Genomic DNA, 13684 nt, shown 5'->3' on the forward strand with positions numbered 1-13684 from the left:
GTATCTCCAGGAGGGCTGAGAACAGTTGGATGGACAAGAAACAATATTACTTAAGCCATTAAAAGGAGATCACATACAATATTTTTCTTTCCCAGAGTCTAAACTAACTAATGCCTTTGGGCAGACATTTTTTTATCTATTTGGTGTGGTCTGAAGTTATATAAAATAGGGATATTAAGGTAGCTTGGCTCAACTGTCGAGTGTCTGCGGTATCAAATAACATAATCACGATACTTTACAACTTTACAGTGTGTATTCTCACAGAATGAGGACTTCTGGTAAAATGGCTGGGAAGAACAATTAAAATGACCAATAATGCTTTTAGTGTATATGAGCATGTGGATATTGTTTAACGACATACATGGAAAAAATGTGAGCCTATCCTTAAAGTTGGCAAGTATTAAGCAGAGTGAGGCTACAGTTTGGGGTTAAAGGTGATGGACACCCACACAGCTTTATTTCTGTGTGCATGTGCATGTGTTAATCCATATGTGAGAGGGAGTGAGCGTCGATGTGTGCCTGTATGCACTTGCAAATGTAGCTGCTATTTAGTGAGTGAGAAAGAAGCTGATATTGTTTGCTTTGGCACTCAACCTAAAGACACAGAGAATTAGCAGCAGTGTCATGAAGGTGCTCTGTAACTGACAAACTTGTGAACATGGAATCAGTTTCATGGGCTTTTTTCACCGTCTTAATTAGAAACTAATAACACCTCCTATCTGTTGCCAAAACAAACCATTTTTCTGTAAAAGGGCTGGGCTCGGTGTCTGACTCATGCCATCCCACCTCTCTTCTGTTTGCACCGTCTTGCTTCACGCTGTTACTGCATTTTTGCCTTCAGAAAAGTCTGTTGTATGGAACATGAATTTTAATATTCAGTGTTTTCTAACTTGGACTGAGAGAGTGACAGAATCTGAAGTTCTGACATAGAAAAGCTTATTCTCTAGAGGTTTTCCCACCAGACAATAGTGCTATAACAATTCAGAGCACTGAATCTGAATTTGCTACATCTTGGTTTTTACTCCACCAGGTTCCTAGATTACTGGCATTTTGAAGGCATACATTAATTCCCCCGGTTACCCTCCAGCTTTGCAGAAATACACTTTCATCTCTCTCTTTTCCTTGACTTCATCATTAAATGCTGCAGAGTCTGACCTAAAAAATAACCCAGCAGTCAAACATGAAAACAACCAAAGTTGACAAAGCACCTAGTGCTATATGTTTGGTCCTCTAATGGGACTCTTACAGACTCATTTTCCTCACATGTAAATTTGTGACCCAAGTCAACACTGTAGGAGCTGCTACCTGTATGCCCCTCATCCACTTATCCTGCAAACAGCAACATACTCATAACTTTGTCAGACGCTAAAGCCAAGCCTCTTCTAACTTCTTAAAGTGCTGTTGCACTTTAAATCTATATGTATTGCCTAGTCAGAGTAACAGATCCACGTGTTGGATGCCTTATGAGCTCTAAAAAGACTGTACAGCAGTTTTTAAACGCATCAAAGCATGAAGATGGATAAGATAAGGGCTGATAAACCATAAAAATACAGCACTTCCAAGCATGGTGGAAAATACAGGGGATCTTGGGGGGTCCAATACCCCTTCATTGAAAACTGAGACCCCTGAAAGCCTCAACAACAAAATTATTTGTCACACTTGCAACTGTCACTAAAAATGTTTTTTTAAAGGCTCGCTACATACATTATTCATTATTACTCAAATTGCAAAACATTTCTTTTCAAATATGAATGCAGAAGTTTATTAATGGTGTTGTGTTTCCTCCTACACTGACATTGAATACCCTTTGATTTTGGGTAAGGTCTTCTTTCATTAGTGGTGCTGTTGTTGGTCCTTATCCCACATGGTGTATAGTTTAGAAAACCTATGGAGCAGGATGCCAAATGGAATCATAGAATATTTTTCTCCAGCCTATTTTTTGCTATGGCAGAAGTGTAATAGACCTACAAGACTGTTACAAACTGTAACTCTAGCTCTGTGACAGGTAAAGGCTCATAAAGGCTGGGGTACGCTCAAAACAAACTAGTTCGTACGACATGTGATCCGATCACATCTGAGGGCAGAAGTGTTTACAGCACTGCCATCATAGAGAGGGGTGAGATGCAGTAACTGTTGTGGATAAGAGCAAAAACTTTTCTTGAGACAATCATGTTGCTGCACTCAAAATGTGACAGAATGAAAAAATAGAGCTTTGAGAGGGTGTTCAAATCCTGTATACCTCTGCACACCTGACCAATTGCTGCATGAAGTGGGTGCCTTTGTCAAATTTACAGTTTTGGTTCCAATTCCGACATTGGAAAGTGGTGTTAGGAGCGTGTTTCAGACACTTCTCAACCATCCCACAAGCACTTTGCTCTAAGTATACTAATCCCTTATCTCTTTAGAGCCCCAAAACTGAAATACAAAGAAAGTAACAACGCATTATTCTGGTTCTGTGATCACATTTAGAGCCTTGTAATGAGTCTCAATGACATGTCACTAGTCATGGAAAACTTAGAGAATAACTAGTGAGATTTCTCATTTCTAACCTGTGAGACGGCTCTAACAGTGATCAAAGAACTAGTGTTATAAAATGTAACTGACGTCATCTTCTCTTGGATGTCTATTGTGATCAATAATAACAGCTTCACCTACTATTTGATCTCATCTCCTCAATTTATGCTAATTAGAGATTAGCAACTGAACTCATTCTCTTGTGTCCTTATACTGTTAACATGGCTGCCATGTGTGCTGATGTTTTTAGTCATACATGTAAAGACCTTTGTCGAGATAAAATCTCTGCATCTCTAAAAAATCTCTAAAATCTCTCTCTCTGCTCTCTTAGGACCATCGTCTGTGATCAGCAATGATGACGACTCGGCCTCTCCTCTTCACCACGTCTCCAACGGCAGCAACACCCCGTCCTCCTCAGAGATGGGCCCCGACGCGGTGATCATCGGCATGACCAAGATCCCCGTGATAGAAAACCCTCAATACTTCAGGAGCACCAACAGCCTCCTGAAAACTGACACGTGTGAGTAAAAAACCTTCAGTTATACTTTAATGCGTACCCACATGAGCTGTGTTAAAAATGCATATCAATCCATTTCGAGCTGCACTCCAAAGTATTCAACTTAACTGTACTTACGTGATACAAGGGGGTTACCATGGCAACACTTTTCCTGCTGTCATGGCAATGACCTTGGAGCTGCTGAGGATAAGCTGTCAATTCTGAGGGAGAAGTGGGAAATAGAAAGACCATTTATATGCCGGTGTGTGTGTGTCTATGTGCGTGTGTGTGCGACACAGCATATGTTAGCCTGTAATCCATTCATAAATTTTCAGGACTTCCATGTGTGACTCATACACTGTCAGAGCCAAAGGTAGCAAAGAGTCTGTGAGCCAATACAGGTACAAGTATATTTCTCCAGAGGTAGCAAAACAACACATATTCTTTACTCAGGTAGAAGTACAGATACTTGAAAAAGAGTCTGGTAAAAGTAGAAGTTCTGATTCAATGTCTTTACTCACGTGAAAGAACAGGTACTCAAAAGTAAAAAGTTGACCTCTGAAGTTTCTGTGCAAAGTTAACTGAACCTCATGGCATATTAATATAATTCAAAGACTATTCTAACTTCCAAAAATAATGAATATAAGAAATTATCTGTACATCATAAAATGACCTTAATATGTCATCAGAGATTAAGGAAACATACAAGTTGAAATACTCACCACTCTGACAACAATGCTACAGGCACCACGTTCTCCTGTGAAACTTTCAGTCCAGGCTGGAATCACTCTTTAAGTTTGCATTTTTCATGTTTACATTAATGCCAAATGTTCATCAAATGAGTGAGTACCTGTTTATGAGTTGTAAGAAATAATCAATAATCTTTTAGAAGGAGCAGATTTTTTTTAATGGTTAAATTGAACACTGTGTTAACGAAGTCTGGCAGGCAATCACCAAACTTCAGTGTGTATTTTCAGAGCAATGACCTTTTGTTTTCAGGATAACGGGTTTAGCCTTACATCGACAGACAATTGACAGTTACAAACAGCTGATCAGCTTACAGTTTAGGACTCGTCATTGCTTAGGTATAAGTATAATGTTGCTCTTGTCTTGTGCTTGTGTAGGTTCAGTGTTGCTGCAGCCTGCAGGTAACCTGCCTGAGCTTTGAGTGTGGGGAGGAGGGGGTGTCAACCACAAATTGTATATTAAATAGGAATTCAACCTATTTGATATACAGTCTGTGGCTTCAACTCACTATTTGGTCTGCAGTATTCATTTCCGAAAGCTAGGGTGTTACTTCTCCTTTAACTTCAGTATCAGCAACAGAGCTTGAAACATTTTGATCACCACGAGAACACACTTGAGTTATTTGAATCATAGTATTCCCTTTTGAAAAATCAGTCCTGCAGTGAGAAAAAACAAATAATTTTCATCTTTTTATGTCAGTTATGCTCGGGGGGGATAAGCCCTGATGGATACACCATCATGTGGAATCATCATGTGTTACTCGACCTCATACAGCATCATTCTTCTGTCTTCTGTTAAGATTTTTAGAAAAGTCAACTCCAGATGCTCTGCTCTTACCCAGATGTGTTGAATGACAAATCCCAATTGATCATAGGTTAGAGGGGCGTAGTCAATACCTTGCCATCAATCGTCGAGGTATTGTGATGCTGTAAATGAGCAGCATCACAATACAAGAAGGATGCACAGTAACTTATGTGAGTGAGTGAAGAAGTTAAAAATAAGACAAAGGTAAATAAATCCAGTTTTTATTTGTTGATCAAATATTTGGTTATAAAGGAAAATAAATTAAAAGCCTCTTTTTTTTTGTTTTTTGCTTTTTTACCAACTGATTTGTCCTTGAAGGAAAGGCTATATTTCTTTTTAAAACTTTTATTTTAAGCTAACTTGTTTGTTAAACTTTTACTATTTTATATCAGTTCATGGGCTCCATAGACATCTACAGATTACTTGTTTTGTATTAAAAAAAAAGCTTAAAAATAGATATATAACAGGTAAAAGCAGGAAATAGATATGGGAGTACTTGTTGTTTAGGTCCAAATGTTTTGTGATTAATCATAAATTTGAATTATTATTATTATTAGAAATAGTAGTTTTAAATATTAATATGTTTTTGAAACATGTATTTCCTTGAATTGGACAAACAATTAGTGGACCATGAAAAACAGGTGGTATTTATTATCTTGGTAAGAGTTCTCTCAACCTCGAAAATTTTCTTCTCTCTCTTAAGAGAAGGGCAAAAATAAGAAAACATTCGATCAATCAATCAATGGATACTAACAAAAAAAAGATTTTTTTATAGAGAAGATAAAGAGCAGATACCTGAAAAACCTACATAAGTACAGTCACAAAGTATTTTTAATTAGTCATTTTCCACCTCTGTATTTTTCTGAGGCTGACCAGAACCAGAATATCAAAAACAAAAGCAAAAGACGTAAGGACAAAGCAAGGAGGAGACAGAGACAAACATGAACAGAATAGAAACATGAGGAGAACAAAAGGCGGCAGAGAAGCAGAGAGAGCAACAGTCAAATAGATGGACAGAGAGCACACGAGGTTATTGACCTGGTCCATCAACATGACATTATGATTATTGGCAAGCTTCTCCAGGCTTTGGCCTTGTGTTGCCATAAATTATGGGGCTGCATTCGTGTGTGTGTGTGTGCGTGTGTGTGTGTGTGTGTGTGTGTGTGTGTGTGTGTGTGTGTGTGTGCATCATCAAGCCTTTAGTATCGAGGGCAAGGTTGAGGATGATAATAATGGGGGATTGGGGCTTGACCTTTTCAGTCCTGCGATATAACTAAAAGATAGACTGGGATTTACAGCCTAAAGACAAGAATGAAAGCAGCAAGGATCGATAAAAGTCAATAACTTTCTGCTGTGTATGTGTATATGCCTGTGTGTGTGTTTTTAATATATTACCGCCATTACAACTATTACTTGGTGTGCTTCTTTGACTCACAGACAGGCGGCATAAATACTGAAAGTATCTGACCGATTATTTGGCACTCTGCCTTTTCCGAGACGTACAATAGCCTTTGATGGAGACGGTTTGGCAAAGTGGCTCCGGGTTGCATGCCAGGAACTGAACTCTTTTTAAACAGAGGCCTTAACCAGCTTGTGGCCTGTAATATTGAATGCAAGAATCAACGGCAGCTACACGTTTCTACTTAAAATATGGCACAGGCCTCTTCTTGGCAGCAATAAAGCAACAATTACTCTACAGAGATGATGGATGGGTGTGTAATTACGGGAACTGGTAGCAGTGTTGTACAGCTTTTCTCTGAAGTGAACAGCTCATTAACAATAATAACATCAGAGGAGTTAGCATTGCTGGAAAGTGTGTCCCATGGATAATTAAAGAGTTACAGTCAAATACCCCTGGACTTGCACAGGTGGTAACTACTGTGTTTATATTTGCCCTACTCCTAAACAGGCTGTTGGTGTGCATGTCAAGCGACTGAAGCAGAGCTGTAATGAAAATTTAATACTGGAGTCATAAATCCAATTCCCACCAACAACCCCACTCCGAAATCCCCAGATAAGGGTCATTTGAATGAAACAGTTCTTTTGAGGATAATACTCTAAAAATCCACAACTATGAACTGACTTGTATTAAATACCTCTGAGCATTATATTTTCCCTTTAGTATCAGATCACATATTTCTTTCCAGAAAACTTGCCAGGAATTTTTGGGTAATTTCCTACCCATAAAAGCTAGTTTTTATTTCCCAAAGAAAACCTCTAAATGCTTTATTTAAAAGTTAAAGGTTTTGTGATAGTTCAGTTTATTTGAAGTGGGGTTGTATGAGGAACTCATCCATAGTCACTTTATTGCCTACAATAGATGGCTGTCGGCACATCCCCGGTCAGGAGAAGCAGAGAGGAGGACCGGCATGGACACTGCTCAATGTACTGCTGAAGACAGAATCGGTAGCAAAAATCACTTTAGCTAAAGGTCCACCAGAACATCATGCAGAAAATCAGTCTAAGTGTATACTATATTTAGAATATTTTTACCACTTTACCTTGCCATCAGACAGCCTTTTCTGACCGGAAACTGGCATTATTTAAGCCAAATATCACTCTCTCATTCAACCAGACTCCTTTGGGAAAATCAGTAATTTTACCATGCAGAAAATGTGAGTTGCTGATCTACTGCTGCCTCAGTCTCTGTTACTGTGTGACTTACTTGAATCTGAATAAACTTTAAAAACACCAAAGTCACATAATAACAATCACAAACTAACGAATTAAAGCAGCAGTAGACCAGAAACTGAAACTGTGTTCTGTGAGTTAAAATTAAGGATTTTGCCCATGGAGTTTGGTTGGCTTATATAACTGGTTTTCCATTGGAAAAGGCTGTCCAATAGCAAAGTAAAGTGATGGAAATATTCTAAGTATCTCTTAAGCTGATCTTGAGGGTTTAGGCAAGCCTTTTTTTAGATAGCTAAAACACATGGCAAAAACATATATATATATATATATATATATATATATATATATATATATATATATATATATATATATATATATATATATTGTATAAAGTAATTAACTGGCTAGCTTTTTCCCCCTGTTTCCAGTCTCTTTGCTAAAAGCTAATTGTCTTCTGGCTCCAGCTATAAATCTACCATACAGAGATGACAGTGATATCAATCTAACAATGGCATGGAAGTGAATACTAATATCTCCCAAAATGTCTGACTATTCCTTTCAGGAGTCAAATTTAAACACACTGAGTCTCAAAATAGTGGAATTGGCTTAAAATATCGAGCACTTGTAAGTTTTTCATTGTAGAATATAACCCATTCTAGATTTTTTTTTTTTTTTAAATGTGTTAAAACTCTGAGAGAAAACACAGCAGAGACTTGACCTCAGTGTCCTCAGCAGTAGCTACAGCCCTGAAGTGAAGGAGAGTTTTTTTTTTTCTTTCTTCATCTCTGTTATGTTACAACTTCTCCTCTTGGTGTATTGTACAGTATCAATTTTTCCTCCATTTCCATCCCATGCAGCAGATCTTTTGGGGTTTGTATTTCGTTGTATCTAGGGAGTGAGGATTAACATTGTTCTGGAAAATGTTATTCACAAGCCAACACGTGCTTACTGTATTTGAAAACACCCATTTAGACAGGCACACACACACACACACACACACACACACACACACACACACCCATACACACTAAGCTTATTAAAATTTAGGTCACAATTAGCTACAGCGACTGATAGGAGAGCATAGTGTTGGGAGTGGCAGCTGACTGGGAGGAAAAATTAGAGTCATGACATTAATTTAAGGAAGAATTTGATGGAGAGCAGGCTTGAAGGTCCTGTTTTCAAATATGATTGTGACTTTGACCTATCACATTGCTCGGTTCAAACTACCAAACACACAATTTCCAAGCTGTTCAAAGCTGTTTTATTTCAGTGTTCAGGGTCGTGGAAAGATTTTGGGGCAGACGAGAGAAGGAGGAATGGAAGAAGAGGCAGATGGCGAACGGGGAATAATTATGTCCCGAGACATTAATTTCTTTGGTTGTTTATAAGATGCTGATTAAGGAGAGGTGGCTCAATACGGAGAACAGGGAGGGATTGGATGACGGAGGGAAAGGACAGATGGAAAGAGATTGGAGAGGAGGTGGTTGATGGGAAATATTATTCCTCTTGATGTTAATGTTGTAAGCGCTGTCACAAACAAGCAATGGAGAAGGAGTGACGGAGCAACAGAATGGGGAAGAACATGTGCCTGGATGTTAATGTTTAGAGGATGCTGATTAAAAAGTGATAGGTTTAGCAGCTGAGGGGAATGGCGACGGGGAGAAATAAATGATGGAACAGCAGAGGGATGCTAAATAAGGAAAGTGAGTGTAAGATAATGAGACTGGATGGAGCGATGCTAAATGAGGGAAAATGAGCGAATACGATAAGCATGGAAAACGGGTGCTAATTAAGAAAAACATCAGAGAATAAGAGTGCAAAGTTTGGTAAATGGGGAATAATATTTCTGTAGATCTTAATTAAGGATACTGATTGAGGAGAAGAGGGGTGATGTGTAGCACCGCACATCGAGATACAGCTTAATAATGAAGGCGGGGTGGAAGAAGGAGTATAAAACTGGCAAAAGCAGACAGCTGGAAAGCAGAATTCATGAGCTGATAAGGCCATAAAAAATAAAATAACATCATTTTCAAAGTTCTTGATTGCTATGCGCAGCAATTAGGAAAAAAATCTTGAATACATGAATGCAAAATTAGTTGCAATGACACATCATAAATCTAACAACAAAGACACATTTTTTAAAAACCAGCAGGAAAGGCTGTGAACAACACCAAATCTTTCTGCCAAAGACAAAAAATAAATAGCAATAGTGGGAAGGGCTGCTTCTGCACACATCCATTTATTTGCTATTTGAGGGTGTTAATTAGGGAGAAGTGGTGCGAGGCGTTTTCATGGGTGAACGCTTATTACACAACCGCAGTTGGAAATGGTGCAGTGAGGTTATTAGCTGGTTAAATGGTCGGTAGTTGTCTTGTGGGGATGTGGGTTTATTGTGCTGCATGGGGAGCTGACCGTGCACTGAGATCTGGGACCCGCTGCTGTTGTTTGTGAGCTGAAGACAATCATGTCAAGAGGAAGAGACAACAGATATAACAGAAACACTGACTTTTAGCCTCCTCTACAACCCCGTCTCCTTTAAACATTATGTTGGTATGGTGGTAATATACAACAGCAAAAACAAACACAATGAGGAAATGTTTCAATGAATGTATTTAAAATATACTGAACATGTTTGCAAATTGTTTTATTGACAAAGCTTGAGCACTTAGAGAAGGTAATCACTGGGGTTAAATATTAAAGGTGGCTTAAATATTTTGTCTGTTGCCTGTTTGTAAATGCACCAGAGTGATAGCTGATTGTTTAGTCGTTACCAGTCTTCTGGGTAAAGCGTCCCAAGCACAACAAAATAATGAGAGGATGAGAAGGTGAGGGCGGGGTCCACCATCACACACTTCTGGAGGGTCGTGGGTGATGATTGAGGGGGATTGTTTTTGTGTGATGTCTGCATTGTTTTTTGGGAAAATCATGCATAGTTTGCTTTTGAAAAAGTCAACCGTAGTTTTGTCACACCCTCTGCATCTTACACAAAGTACCCTTTAGTGGCTCCATGAGATGCTGCCTGAAAGCTTTAACAGCTAGTTAATGTTGTGGAATTTCACAGTTTGTTATCACATCAAAAGTACTTGGTTAGGTTTAGGAAAAGATCATGTTTAGGGTTAAAATAAGTACATGCAAGCCATGTGATGCATGTAACGTTTATGTACCTTAAAATATTTGGTTTCATATGGGATACAAACCCTGGTTACCTGGGTGAGTCCTGGGTGTGTGTTTCTGACCCACAGACTTGCTCTGTATACTGAAAGCTTTTTGCATAGAGAGGGGCGTCGCAAAGATGCCAGTGTCTTTGACCAAAGAATGACTTGTGTTGGTTTATTAATTTCAAGAATAATGCTTAGAGGCTTTTGCAGATTAATTCTTATTTTATCCCAATGTAAGACAAAATAACTTAAAAGTACAGTAGACATAATTTCAAGGAGACAGGGTTGACATACTGTAGATACTGTACATGTGCAAAGCCTGCAGGCACATATGCAAACACACACATACATGTATAGCATTGTGGGTGTGTTCTTCTCCACCACAATCTTACACTGAGAATTAGAGGCTTTTGAATATCTGATGCAGACCAGCAGCGTTTCTTATCTCTCTCTCTGTCAGTCTGTACAGTATTGGGTTATGGTGGACCTCAGTACCTTACAGTGTAGATCGATGCAGCTTCTGTCGAGTCGAGCTGGGCTTTAATGTGATATTCTGAGTGGACAGCTTTTCTTCAAATGCGCCTCATAATCACATCACAGATAAATATCAGCTCTTGGTGTCCTCTCTTCGTGTGTGTGTGTGTCTGTGTGTGCACATATGTTATAGGATAATTCATGTTTCCATGCATGCAGACAGCTGCACATATGGCCTGCAGTCAAAAAGACGGAGCTTAGCTAGGTTATAGTGAGGGCGCCATGCTGTTAATCATTCTGTAGAATAAAACCTTGTATCATCACCATGGTGAGATGCCAAATTTTCTCAAAATCAGCTGGCATGAAGTCACAAGTTACTTAGCAACAGAAAACAGGTCTGTCGACTCTGATCCAACTGTGGGTGAGCAGAAGGCAGCAAGAGATTTACACTACAGTACAAACTGGATCAAATTAAGCCAAGACAAAACAGTGAATTTGCTTATTTAGTGTAGAATTCAGAAGATGTATGATAAAATATGTACGCAACCGAAAAAAATAGCTCCTATTAAATTTTGGAAAGGTTCTTCCTCTGCCAGTTTACTTAGGTAGTAAAAGGGGGGAAAATATGCCCCTAAGAAACAACATTAACATTACATTTCAAAATAGTATGAAATCCCATCTTTTCCACTTAAGTAAACCAGCCTGTAAGTCTTTGATAGAGTAAGCACAGCCTGCAGCTATGTTTTTGTTCAAGAAGAAGATAAATCTACAAAACAACATCAGTTCAATTACTTTTACTTGTGTTGTAGTTTCGTCTGGTAAATAAACCATGCATGAATTGAACTGATTGCCGATTTACTAAAATGATGATTAAAATTAAGTATAATCAAAGTTGAATAACTGATATTCAGTTCATTCATTTATCTTGTTTTAGTGACCTCATGTGAACTACTGTTACTGTAGCCTCGATTTAAGTGGATTTCTCCTCCTCTTCTCCTCCACAGTTGTCCAGCACATTAAGAGACACAACATCGTGCTGAAGAGAGAGCTGGGAGAGGGAGCCTTTGGAAAAGTCTTCCTGGCCGAGTGTTACAACCTCTCTCCTGACCAGGAGAAGATACTGGTGGCTGTCAAGGTAATCTGAGGGCCAAATGGTCTTAATTTCACTGCCACTTTACTGCAATCTCCTTGGAAACACAATTGAAAAGTAGAGAAAAGATTTTGTGTAATGTTCTACTGTTCAAATGTTAAAATCCCAGTATTAAGACCCACAGACAAAAAGACCAAATATTAAACTCGCACATACAGTCTCTCACTTATCACTTAATTGTGTTCTTAGATAAGTATCAGCTGTCAACTGCTGCAGCACCTCTGCTCCAGCAGCTGTCGACGTGCCTCCTCTGCAACACTGTGCCTAGCTTGTGGCTATCAAAAATACTTATGGGAATTTTTTACAAGCAGAAAAGCCACTTGAAACTTTATTCTTACAGTCTACGGTCACACCAACCAAGACCAAGTCAAGACCACAGTATATCGAGATAGAGACCAGACCAAGACTTTGAGGGGTTGAGACAGTGAACAGCAACACCAAGGCAGGACAAACCTGAGTTAAAACCAAGATTCATAACTAGCTCTCTCACCCAGTCGATGGACTGGTACCACGGTATTCATGTTGGAACTGACATTAGCTAATGTTAATATGACTCACCATTGTTTATTACAGTCGAAAAAAAACGTCTACCCAGCCGCCTAAAATACATACTGCTATGTTTTCTGTTGGATGCTGTTTTGCAGATGAACTATTTGTGGTTTAGTTAGTCATGTTTTATTACAAAAGATTTGGCTTACTCTCCTCCAAGACACACATCAGTCTCAAGTAAAATCCTGAGTCCTCTTTGTTTAAGACCAAGATGAGACCAAATAAAAATGCAGTTGAAACCAACCCCTTCACTTTTGGTCTTAACTACTACAACACTAGTACAGCCCACAATTTAGTATTCTCCAGTGGCTATTTTTGCCTTTATGTTATCCATTTTGATGTATTCACTGGCAGCTAGCCTGCCTCTGTGAGATCAGTGACTGATGTGGGGTCAAAGGGTCAAACCTATTGTTTATTGTCACCTGTCGCCCACCCAAAATTTGTAAATTTTTACCCATGCTTATACTTCTGAATTTATAAAATATATATTTTACCCATTTACCAACTTTTTGGGGGTTACTCAGCAAGTACCCGCAGGTACCAGAACTGGTGCACCCCATTTACACCTGGTATTAAAATGGGAACTGTATCCAGATAGATTATCCAGGAACGCATTTGAATATCAGGTGTAAACAGAGTAAACACATCAGTAATTTCTCGTGTCAATCCCTTAATTAAACAAGATTCAAACTCTTTTGTGTTTTATTATAGCTATCATAATCCAAAGACTAGACATGAAAGGACAAATTATCTTTGTAAAAAAAAATACCCTTCAATCTGCATTACATAGGAGGTATCTTAATTTATGAGGAGTCTAGTTTCAAAATAAGATATTTTGAAAACCTTTGCTCCTACAGAATGGTTGGTGGCACCAAAATAAACTCCATACTGTCATTATTGAAGGTGATGTTATTGCTTTCTCAATTATTTTTTGTAATGCGATCTGATATCTGAGCTACATTTGAAACATTGAACAGTTTACAGCCGATAATCTTATGTTACAGGAATGGATACATGGCATTTTGAAATGAAACCTTTCATATAGCATGTGCAGACACAGTATTTAGACTCCACTCTCGCCATCTCCTCACCCCCATTTCCTCTGCTATTCTTAGAAAGTCGTCGCTTTCAACTGTTTCTCTTTAAGTGAAAGGTGGAATT

The 13684-nt window shown here is 38.6% G+C and overlaps 1 protein-coding gene across 1 annotated transcript in view; it reads left to right on the forward strand.

Moving 5' to 3' along the window:
- Nucleotides 1–13684, forward strand: part of ntrk2a (neurotrophic tyrosine kinase, receptor, type 2a) — a 112204-nt gene that overhangs the window by 75936 nt on the left and 22584 nt on the right. Inside the window, exons 14-15 of the mRNA XM_084728774.1 lie at nucleotides 2846–3034; nucleotides 11829–11959. Of these exons, the coding sequence (XP_084584900.1) occupies nucleotides 2846–3034; nucleotides 11829–11959 (320 nt within the window). The remainder of the gene's footprint in view (nucleotides 1–2845; nucleotides 3035–11828; nucleotides 11960–13684) is intronic.

The sequence above is a fragment of the Lutjanus erythropterus genome, chromosome 10 (genome assembly GCF_056507025.1).
Source record: "Lutjanus erythropterus isolate fLutEry1 chromosome 10, fLutEry1.hap2, whole genome shotgun sequence".
NCBI classification, from domain to species: domain Eukaryota; kingdom Metazoa; phylum Chordata; class Actinopteri; order Lutjaniformes; family Lutjanidae; genus Lutjanus; species Lutjanus erythropterus.